The sequence below is a fragment of the Bos indicus x Bos taurus genome, chromosome 29 (genome assembly GCF_003369695.1).
Source record: "Bos indicus x Bos taurus breed Angus x Brahman F1 hybrid chromosome 29, Bos_hybrid_MaternalHap_v2.0, whole genome shotgun sequence".
Classification (NCBI taxonomy): domain Eukaryota; kingdom Metazoa; phylum Chordata; class Mammalia; order Artiodactyla; family Bovidae; genus Bos; species Bos indicus x Bos taurus.
In genome coordinates this window covers 12,254,061-12,265,962 of record NC_040104.1, presented here as the reverse complement: position 1 = coordinate 12,265,962, position 11,902 = coordinate 12,254,061, and the positions used below count along the sequence as shown (strand labels likewise).

At 45.4% G+C, this 11,902-nt stretch overlaps 1 protein-coding gene across 1 annotated transcript; it reads right to left on the bottom strand.

Moving 5' to 3' along the window:
• Window positions 1-2,047: 2,047 nt before the first annotated feature.
• Window positions 2,048-11,247, bottom strand: LOC113885744 (pregnancy-associated glycoprotein 1-like). The gene is made up of 9 exons (XM_027531358.1): window positions 11,139-11,247; window positions 9,801-9,951; window positions 8,708-8,825; window positions 8,491-8,609; window positions 7,101-7,294; window positions 6,059-6,175; window positions 4,222-4,363; window positions 4,036-4,134; window positions 2,048-2,354 (listed from the first exon to the last, which is right to left on the bottom strand). Exons 1-9 carry the CDS (start codon window positions 11,237-11,239, stop codon window positions 2,205-2,207), a joined length of 1,191 nt encoding a protein of 396 aa, XP_027387159.1. The 5' UTR covers window positions 11,240-11,247; the 3' UTR covers window positions 2,048-2,204.
• Window positions 11,248-11,902: the final 655 nt, after the last annotated feature.

Here is an 11,902-nt window from a genome sequence, read left to right as displayed (position 1 = left end):
AGCAAGGTAATGCTCAAAATCCTTCAAGCCAAGCGTCACTGTACATGAACTGAGAACTTCTAGATGTACAAACTGGTTTAAGGAACCAGAGGTCAAATTGCCAACATCCATTGGATCATAGAGAAACCAAGCAGATTCCAGAAAAACATCTACATCTGCTTCACTGACTATGCTAAAGCCTTTCACTGTATGGACCACAACAAACTGTGGGAAATTCTTAAGAGACTGGGAGTAGCAGATCACCTTACCTGTCTCCTGAAAGTCTGTAGGTAGGTCAAAAAGTGGCAGTTATAATCAGACATAGAACATAGAACTAAAAGATTTAAAATTGGGAAAGGAGCATGACAATGTATACATTGTTAATCTGGTTATTGAACTTGTATGTAGGAAAGATCATTTGATATGCTGGACTGCATAAATCCCAAGATGGAATCAAGATTGCTGGGAGAAATATCAACATCTACAGAATGAAGATGACACCACCCTAATAGCTAAAGAACTAAAGACCAATTGATAAGGAGAGGAGATGCAAAAAGCTGGTGTAAAACTCAACATTCAAAAAACTATTCACCAAAAGATACTCAACATTCATGGCATCCAGTCCCATCACTTCATGACATATAGATGAGGGAGAAGTGGAAACAGTGGCAGATTTTATTTTATTGGGCTCCAAAATCACTATGGACCTTGACTGCAGCCACTAAATTAAAAGACACTTGCTCCTTGGAAGGAAGAAAAGCTATGAAAAACCTGAACAGTGCATTAAAAAGCAGAGACTCATTTTGCTACAGAGGTCTGTAGTGTCACAGCTATGGTTTTCCAGTAATCATGTACAGATGTGAGATCTGGACCATACAAAAGGGTGAATGTCAAAGAATTGAGCTTTTGAACTGTGGTGTTTGAGAAGATTCTTGAGAGTCCCTTATACAACAAGGAGATCAAACCAGTCAATCTGAAAGGAAATCAACCTCTGACCCCTGCTTCCTTAGATAAGACATCTACTGAGGGCCTCCAGGTGTAAAGAATGGATGCTTCCACTGCAAAAGTGCCTGACCATGGCAGCTCCAAGCAAATAGTTTGTAGCCTCACCCATGGAGAAGCTCAGAAAAGCAGAAGGTTCTGTGTACCTATGGATACATGCATTGCATTCTCCCCAGCAGAATTGGAGGCCAAGCAAGGGGCATTCTGAGCCCTGGAGGAGGGAGATGGATCAGGGATCTACTGAGGCCACCACTTACCAAGTAGGCCTGGAAAGGACAGAGCAGGCATATGTGGCAGACAGCTTGTGACTGGGGTGTGGGAACAAGAGGGAACCAGCTCTGCATGAAGTACCTCACCCAAAATCCCCTGGAGGAGAAGTCCAGCAATAAGATCATCTGAGATGGGATGAAGAGAGTCTATTTCATTACCCCTTATAATTCCTCTGAATGAGGAGGTGGTGGAGTTGGTGGGTCATCACAAACTCTTCCATGGCCTAGACCATCTGCCAGTCGCTATCCTTGGGGCTGTCTCTCCAGCTTCAGTCATGTAGTTCTGGAGGAATTTGACAATCATGTGTGCTGCTGTGTCATGGCCAGTGACCATGTAAAGCCAATCATAGGACCCCATGGCCCTGCCAGGATGGCTGATCTCAGGCTGTACATGTGAACTGAGGTGTATCATTCAGAGAATACCCTTGAACTCTAATGACTCCCAGCTTCTTTCTTTACTAGAAGATGCCTTCAGGATATAAAACCCTAGGGCAGGTAGCTTGGACTCCCTCACTAGGTGTAGAAGCCTTAAGGAAGAAAGTTGTCAGCTCAGACCATCAAAGAAGAGGGAAGGAAAAGGCTGAGGGAGAGAAAAAGATAACTGATGACTTCTTATTTCTTGGGTCCAGTCACAGAGATCTTTGTATTTGCTCTGATTCTTGTGTCCTGGATTCCCAGGATCATTTCAATGAGTCTCCCTTTTCTTTGAAGGCAGGTGGGATAGGGCTTCTCTCAATTTTGACTCAGACTTGGTTCTAGATCCTTCACTCCCAGACACAAAAAGAGGCAACCATTTGTTTCAGCACCATTAAGAGTGAGACCCTTTATAATTTACTGAGAATAGGGTGTGCAGACCACCAAACACAGTTCACCAGCATCCTGAGCAGCAGTGCCCAAGTGTGAGTGAGTGTGTGTTAGGAGCGGCCTTATTGATTCCTGAACCACTCCAAGCATTTATACTGCCCTTGCCAGGCCAATCCTGTCATTTCCTCGATCAAAGACTGTGAAATACAACCTCACGAAGACGTCACCCAGGATCCAGAACTCTATAGATGGACTCAATGGGCTCTCTTGAAAGGTGGTATAGCAGCGGCCTCTATAATCCTGGGGGAATCAGAGACACACACCAGTCAGCATGAGCCCTTGGTGACTCCCCCCAAAATCCAGACCCAGCACAATTCTTTGTTTTATTTCCCTCTTTTGGTAAGTATCACAGGGTTTTCTCAACAGCAGGGGATATGAGAGTTTATCAACCAAAGAGGTCCAAGACATGAGATTGCCATGAGGAAGGGTGTGGAGGAGGGGAGGAGTGGTAGTTGGGAAACAGAGGAGTGAAAAACAACAAAGTCCTACTGTAGAGCACAAGAAATTATATTCAACATTCAGTGATAAATCACATGAAAAAGAATAAGAAAATATATATATTTTATGTGTATAACTGAGTCACATTGCTGTGCAGCAGAACTTAATGCCACAATGAAGATTAGCCACATTTCAATATAATTTTTTCGAAAACAACAAGTGTGTCCATAGCTCTCCTCACTCTGTTTCTTTCCTTCTGACTCTTGCTCCTCGTTTTCTCTGAAGAGAATGCTGGTTCTCCTCCTACATCCCCACAATCTGTCCTTTATTTAAAAACTTTATTTTGTATTGGAGTATAGCTGATTAACAATATTCTGAGTTTCAGATGGACAGTAAAGGGACTCAACCGTATGTATCCAGGTATCCTGGTCCCAAAGAAACCCCTCACATCCAGGCTGTCATATAACTGAGTGGAGTTCCCTGTGCTACACAGCAACTTGTTGGTTATCCATCTTAAATAGAGCAGTGCCCACAACACGTTCTTGAAGCTTTAACTCAGGAACTCTGTAAAGCCTCCTTCAGTCCACACTCACCCTCTCTGGCCACTCCAGGCTTGGTTGGGTAAAGTACTCTTGTTCCCCATGCCCACCGGTCAGTCCATAGCCCTCATCTCCCCTAGTAAGTCCCCAGTGCCCCAGTGCAGATCATCTTGAGATGCCATTTGCATGGAATCCAGTGCAGTTTTGCCTAGAATCAAGCAACCCTCCATATGGCTCAATGAGTTTGTGTTTTTAGAATTCATGAAATTCCCTCTCTTCCTCAAAGCCTTCTTTGAGCCCATCAGCCTGCTCTGAACTCCCGCTTGGAGCTGACATGATGGCTCCACCCTGTGCTGAGGCTGAGCAGTCACTGTTCACCCTTTATTCACATTAGCATCCAACCTCCCCACAGAGGGGTTGGGTACCCCAACTCACAAAGGAGGCACCTGGCCGGAGCAAGGGGAAGATACAGCCGACAACTAGCCTGACCATGTAATTTATCATCCAAACCAGGAAAACTCTGAGAAGGGAAGGGAGCATGTTAACTTATGCTGGGACATCACACTGGGACTGTCCCCAGACATTCTCCTTGTAACATGGCCTATTTCAGGGACTGCTAGTGCTGAATTTCATGTTCATTCACCTAAGGGTTCAGATTGAGTTGAAGCTCTTTGAGGACTGAGGACCTCAGTGTTCCCCTCTCCCTGACTCCCACCATGCCATATGGTGTGGCCTCTCCACATTGATTTCAGGAAGATCAGTGTCCCAAACGGCCCTTTACTTTGAAGTGGTTGGTTTTGTGGGAGGCACTGGCCCAGCCACAGGGCTCATCAGCATCTGCAGTGGTGTGACATGGCCTCCAGAGGGCGCCCTCCCCCCAGCAGCAGCGCAAGGGTTCTTGCAAGCTCCAGTTTGAGAACCAACCCTCAGTATTGTCCCCTCACCTTAAGGATGTAGGCTCGACCTGGCACTGGGTAGTTGATACCGTTGATGGTGAAGATAATAGAGGGCAGTGTATTCACCGCAGAACACGAAACATAATGCTGTTAGAGAGAGAGGGTAAGAGGTTAGCCCTGGTGATCCTTGTTGTGTGTGGAGACTGGGAGTGACCCTGGGGCATGACCCTTCACCTTGGAACCTGATGGCTTGGCCCCGATGAGCTTCTGCATGTTATCGACCAGTGGTTTTGGGCCTTCGATGAATGCTGTCCCGGTGTCAACAAAGGCCATGCAGCGTCCAGAACAAGCAATAACTTTTCTTTCAATGGAGATGCTGAGAGACAAAGGAAGAAAGTGGGCAACAAGGTCACTCTGAGCCTCCCCAGAGTTGTCCCCTTCCCGACTGTCTCCTAAACAGCCCTTCGTCTCTCACCCTCTTTTCCTTTGCTATCAACACAGTACCTTTCTTGACATCCTTGATTGTAGTACTTGAATACACCAGGATCTTTTGTACCTTGACACAAGCTGGACTTCCTTCCTAGAAGACCACTGCACTTTGACTAGGAAATTTCTTCTCATCCTCCAGATTCCAGCTTAATTTTATTGTTTTTGGGATGCCTTTGCCCTGGTGTTTATGAGTCTCCTGTCTTAGTCACTCTCTGTAGACCCTTCCTCATGTCTGCTGCTGCTACTGCTGCTAACTCACTTCAGTCATATCCGACTCTGTGCGACCTCATAGAGGGCAGTCCACCAGGCTCTGCCATCCCTGGGATTGTCCAGGCAAGAGTACTGGAGTGAGTTGTCATTGTCTTCTACTCCTCATGTCTAGCATGTACCAAAGACACAATTCACTATGTGGGCGAATCACTTCACGTACATCTGCCTTCTTAGATGTGAGGGTGAGTTTTATTCTCCTTTCCTCCCTAAAGGGCCTGTCACACAGTGGATGCCCAATGCTTTTCTGTTCAATGAGTGAATGAAAACTTAGAAAACAATAAGTAACCTCTAGAGAGCTGTATCTGGTGGGGAACAAATAATGGGTTGCACACAGAGTGAAGATGGAGATTTGCAGGGGCAGCAGATTCTCATAGTAGGGGGAGAGAGGGGTTCCTCTGGGAGAGGGTGTCTCCCAGCACTGCTCCTACAACCAGCTCAGACCCTGAGACCCTGGCCAGGAAATACATGACTATCCCATAGAAACTCCAAAGGACAGGTCAACTTTTGTCTGAGGGTATCACACAGAATCCTATCAATTATGCCTCTTGTCCTCAGGTCACTCCTGGATCCCACCTTTCTGATCCTCTGTAATAGCCCCTGTCCCACTGTGTGCCCAAGAACTTGACGTGTCTTTTCTATTAATTGCTTTCACGTCTTAAGACTGCAGGCAACCTCTCTCCACTGCTGGGTAGCTGCTCCCTAAGAAGACCAATTTTCCCCATTTTCTCAGGACTGTCCCTGTTTTTTAACTTACATTTATCTGTACTCAGAATGGATCTGTACTGAGAATTTCCTATGTCCTAGGTAGCCCTGGACAGTCGGTCATCTTACCATAACTCTGTTCAGGCTGGAGATATTCTCCCTGATCCTCTGTTCACCACACTGCAGAGTCCTCTAACCATGCTCCCCACCTCAAAGGGCAGTGGGTGCAGCTTTCTCCCAGCTACACAGACCTCTCTGGTGCCTTTTAGGACCCTGATCTGAGCCATGCTCAGAAGGCCTGGGGATTATGAACCCATGGGTTGTTTGTGTATCTATGTGCTTGTGTGTTTGTTTGTATGTGTGTTTGCATGTTTCTTTGTGTGTGCTTGTGTGTCTCTGACTAGCTATGCATGATTTTATGTGTTGCTATGAATGTTTTTATGTGTCTGCTTGTGTGTTTCCATATTTCTGTGTGTCTGTCTGTGTCGTTGTGGGTGGTGTATATATCTGTGTGACTGTGTGTCTAAGAATGCATTTGTGTGTGTCTGCCTGTATCCATGTACAGTAGTGGGAACATCACTTAGGCTGACCCTCAGAGGGAGAGGCTTACCTGTGCATGTGTATAATCCAGTTGCCTGATCGGATCAATGGTACCCAGTTGAGCTCTCCCTTGTAGTAGTGGTGGTCCACCCCACCAAACATCACCACACTGCCCTCCTGCTCATCTCTGTAGAGAGAAGTAAGGGGGTGATCCTTGGAGGACAGTAACAACAGCACTGTCTGAGAGCTGTGCGTGTCCACCCATCAAGGCCCTAATAAGGTCCCCATGTACAGATGCAGAAATCGAGTCTAGGAGAGATTGAGATCCAGAGTGAGGTCTGTTACTGTCTCATGAGTGGCACAGAGGAGGTTAGAAGCTGAATCACTTGGCTGGGCTCCATCCACTCTGTCTTCTGAAGACGCCCTAGAACTCCAGCAACCTGAGTGCTCAGACACCCTCAGAGGACAGAGTGCTGAAGTGTTTTGACTTTCCTCTTGTCCACCTTGCCATTTTTCAGGAAAATCAAGGCCTGGGAGTTCTAAGGGTGTGGGTTCAGGTCACCCAGCGTTGGCTCCAATGGCCTGCGATCTCTACTTTCTAAAGGGCCCCAAACTCAGAAGGGACACAACCTCTGCTCTCCCTGTCTTGAAATGCCTCATATTTCTTGAACAAGGGGTCCCACACTTTTGTGTCCCACACTTTCATTTCTCACTGGCTCCTACAAATTGGGTAGCTGGTCCTGGGCTCCCAGTGAAATGCTAATGAGGAAGGAAAGATATCCACCATCCTTCTTCTTCCTTCCTTATAAAATTCATAAGCAAATCCTAATGCCTTTTACTTAAACTTATTTCCTGTTGCCTTCCATTAGCCTTCCTCCTCACTAACCCCGCTAGACCAATTTACTGGTCTTGAGCCCAGGAGTAGGCTTGTGTTCCAATAAACTTTTATTTCTAAAAGCCAGGGGTGAATCCAGGTAGGGTCCTGGGTTCATAGTTATCCTGGGTTAGATTATCTCTCAGGATACTTCTTTATCGAGTGTTCTATAATTTTTGTGTAACTGAAAGCATCCTACAGCTAATTTGGTGAAAGGGATTGTCCATCTCACACTTACTTGCTCAAGTAGAAGGCAAAAACAGGCTCAGAAATGGCACCTTGATTCTTCAGCTTGTCAAAGATGGGGATTGCCCCAGAAGAGGATATTTTGGGGTAGTTTAAGCCCAAGACGCCATCAAAAGGTATATGATCAAACCCATATTCCTCCACGCTTAGACCGAACGGCTGGTCAGTGCTTACAAGGTCCCCAATCTGTGGGAAAGAAGAGTGTTCCCACTTACAGATACATAAAATGGGGCTAGGACTGGGCTGGGATGCATTACCATTAGATCTTCAGAGAAGAATTGAGGCTGGGCTCTGTCTTCAGTGCCAGACAGACAGTGAGATCAAGCTGGGAGGGGAATTTGGGTTCCATTGGAGAGAGGCTGTGAATTTTATAACACCTGCCCCTCTGAAAAATACCACCTGAGTGAGTCATTTGGCCTCATGGCTTCTGTACAGGTGGGGCAACCAAGAATCACACCAGGTCCTATTGGTGCCACATTATGGACAAAACAATCAAGAGCAAGATAGCCTTCTCTTTGACATCACTGTGATCTAAGTACAGGAATGGACTGCATTCTCTGTAATGTACTGTGGATTCTGCATCTGTCCAGGAAGACAGAAGCCGAAAACACAATCTTGCTTGCAGGGTTCTATGAAATTACTGCCTGTAGAAATCACTTTTGGGGATATTTGTATATTTCTCTGAGTGTGTATGAGAGAGAAAAGAGAGAGTGGAACTACTCAAGTATTTTGGGGGAGGAAGGCCATAGGTTTTTTAGACTCTCAAAGGTCCTCTATAGTGAGAAATCATTTATCAGACCCCTTGACTTCTCAGGCCACCAGTTTCCCACTCCGGATACCTGAAGCCCTTTAGTGCGCCGAGGGTCCTCAGATGAGTTTTATCCTGTTCACAAACACCCCACAGCAAATTCAGTCCTGAAAAGCCAGCCTAACTCCACCTTCTACCACATGTGTACCCTCAGGAAGGACCTTGCTGTCTGCACCTCAGTTTCCTCATATGTCTCATGAGCTAATCAGAGTAACTGCTGTGTGGCATTGTTGCAAATTAAACCAGTTATCACCTGAAAGTGCCTGGAACAGTCTGTGAATATAAAAGTGGGTGCTTTTATCCTTTCTTCTTGCTCCCAGCAAAATGAACCTTGAACTGCTCATGGGCAGAGGAGCTGCAAGTCCACACTTCAAACCACTCTCTGGATTAGCTAATCTGTTTGCTCGTGTGTCACCATGGGCACTGCCTCCCCAGAGACATGATCCTGTGGATAAGATGGCCAATATCTATGGGAGTTAGGCTAGGAAGGGTCCTACCAGATGGTCCTGCATCTGTTTTGCAAGCAGTGGTCACTCCCTAGCCAGTCCTGACTCAGCATATGTTACACTGTTACCCGAACTGTGTCATGAGCAACAACTCCTTTCATTCTCCCAGATCCATAGGTAATGCTGAAGGTCTTATTGGTAAGCCGGAAGGTGGAAGACTGAAGATGTCTGAATCTAACGTGTTTAGCTGTAGACACAAGAGATGAGTGTCATCAGGTGCCAAGGATGGAAACAGGGTGGCAGGGCAAGTGAAGGATGGTCCGGGTAGGGGGTGTCTGTACTCACAACAGGCTGGGCTGGTGCAAAAGTCAGAGGGCACCCACAAGTCAGATGAGCCTGTGTCAAAGATAACCTGGAACTCCTGAGGGGGTGTTCCAATGGTGATATTAGCCAGGTAGACCAACTACAGGGAGAAGGAGGGAGTGGGTTAGTGCAGAACTGGCTACTCTCTATTCCCAAACTGCTGCCTCCCTCTGGGTGTCACATATCTCTTAAGATCACTTTCTAACCACCGTGCAGCTCACAGGCTTTGGTCTCAGAGGTATCTGCATTTGATATATTTTTCCTGTGCTACATTGTATGCAGGATATTAACTCTATGACCAGGTGTTGAAGTGGTTCCGCCTGCATGGGAATCCCATAGGCATAAACACTGGGCCTCCAGGACTGCTGGACACCCAGGGAAGTCCTGGTGCCTTCATTTGAGCAGCTCTGTAGTCTCTTCAAACCCAGCCTTAGCACCCGCACCTCCAGGAGGTCCTTCTTGATCAACCCCAGCCACTCCCTCCAAACTCAGACCACAATCAATCAACACCACACAGGTGACCCTTTGATTTGACCTGTATTTACTCGTTTCCTATCTCTCAGGCTGGCATGGGCATTCTTGAAGACAAAATAAGCCCTTTTCCTAATCTAAAAGCAGTAACCACGGTGATTCTTATGTCCATACATAGAATGCAGGTTCAGTAACTTTTTAGTGCTGTCGTCTTTGCATCTGTGGTAACTGAATTCCTCTGCCTGGGGATTCACAGTTGCTCTTCAGTTGGTTCTACCTTTTGATTAGTGATGGTTCACTCTTCATCTGTAACTGAGTGGCTCACTTAGTTCAGAAGGAACAATCACCCTCAAACAAATGACACTTTTTTGACACAGAAATGGATATTTACCTGCCACCTGGTAATTGCCATGCCCAGTCACAAAGACCAAGAGTTTAGGATGAGAGTGCCTTATCCTCTGGTTGGGGGTCCCTGTTTTCTAGTGTCTCTGCCTCCTGCAGGAACCTCATCCACATCATCCCACCTGGCTCCTCCAGATAAGCCCCAGTGCTAGGCTAGAGCACCAGGGGGCACTGTGGAGCACCATCCTCCCAAAATACTCACATCCTTGATGTTTCTCAGCGGGTGACTAGTTAGATTTGAGCCACGAAAAGAAATCTGGGACAGTCTGTAAGCATGCTCCTTCAGGAAATTGTTCAGCATGTTTTTTCCACTGAGGGTTTTTCTCATGGTCTTCACTCTCCTTAGAGGTATTCTTTCACCGATCATTTGACAAAGAAAACAAAGAAGATGCTATAATTAGCTGTCAGTGTTAAGATATAACTGTCATTGTAATGGCCCTGTGTATTTTCTAATCTAATTTTTATGAAGCACATTATTATCAGAATTTTATGCCTATACCATGACAAAGACATAGATTTCAATACAGGTTCTGTTCTGCAATCTTACGTAAGCCATATGACCATGTGGTGTCTCAGTCTCCCCTTCAGTAAAATGGTAGAATGTAACAATACAACCCTCCAAATAGGATATCTTGGGGATAAGTGAAGTGATGTATATAAAGTGAAAGTGAAGTCGTGTCCGACTCCTTGAGACCACATGGACTGTAGCCTACTAGGCTCCTCCATCCATGAGAATTCCCAGGCAAGAATACTGGAGTGCATTGCCATTTCCTTCTCCAGGGGATCTTCCAGTCTCAACAATGACAGCCATTAGCATTGTTATTGCCATCTCACTCATTCCTTCTCATAGAATCTCAAGGAAGGAGGTAGAAGGGGGACTCTTATCCTCTTTTACAAGGGAGCAATTTGAAATGCAAGAGGTTTCTGAGTTGGCTGTGGTCACACTGCTTGTCAGATATAAAACAGTATATATAAAACAGTGTATTTTTCTCAAAGTTAAAAGAGAAAAGAGAGTTGAAAGAAGAATCCAAGATATAGGGAAAAGCTAAGGGAAATTCAGAGGCTTGAGAAAGAAGTAAGAGTCAAATGAAAAGTGAAAAGAAAACAACACAAAGAGAAATACACTCCCAGTGACTTCCAAAGAGATGGAGAGATAAATGACAATGATACAGAGATGCAGACATAGGCATATACACACTGAAGTAGGTAGGGAAAAAAGAGGACATGTTGAATAAATTGTAAAAAGTGTTATTCCACAGGACCACATCGACATCTGCATAGACTGTGCACTGAACTGTTACAAGGAGTTGCATTTTCAATAGGTCTTGACATGACTAGACTGCAAGATTTTTGCAACCCAACCAAGACCTTGGGATCCACAGTTCCTATAGCAAGTTACTTATCAATAAGTGAGAGTTGAACTTTAAGACTCTTAGGGAAGTATTCCATTTCCTTCTAAACCTGATCGGTGGAAGAATAATCAGATGAAAAGAAAAATCCGAGAAAGGAATATGATGTGACTTACAGTCCCCATACTTACTTGACTATGCACTCTGAGAAGGCCACCAGCCCGAGGACCACAAGCCACTTCATGCTTCTTTCCTGCATCCAAGTACTCAGGGAAGTTTGGGTTCTTAGCATGTAGTGGTGACCAGGAGCCCCTAGTTATATATGCTCTGACCTACCTGAGTTTTCCCCTTTAGGCCACTGAAAGGTCTGGAAAAAAAAAAAAAAAAACCACAAAGTTCTTGATTAAATCTTTACCTTCATCAGTGTCCTTGGTCACTGGCCTTTGAAGCTTCTCAGAATACAGAGAATTGAACTGTAATCTCTTCCTTGAAGCTTGGCTGGAAAATGAAACTGATCTTCATGGACATCTAAGAAGACAGAGAACCTTGCCTACATGGAGAAAAAACTGCTAAGAACACCATGAAAATGGATACTAGGGGCCATGCTCAGCATTCCTGGTTTCATGTCATCTTCCTAGCCACTTCATGAGATATGCTTTGCTGTCTTCATTGGAGAGGAGATTTTTAGGAGGATAAGTTGTCAAATGGCAAAGTGAAGACTTCAGGGACAGCCCAGGGACATACAACTGGCTTAAGGTAGTGGGTCTATTGGCAGACATCAGGGGCACCTATGATGCCAGTCTGCATCAAAGATTTAGGGCAGAGCAATACTTCAATTGCATGGTTTCAGTACTGGAAGAAATGTCATATGCATCCACAAGATACTTTATATCATCCAACAACTGTGCAAGGAAGAATTGTGTGCTAGGTTATGGGTTAAAGGCTTCAAAGTCAA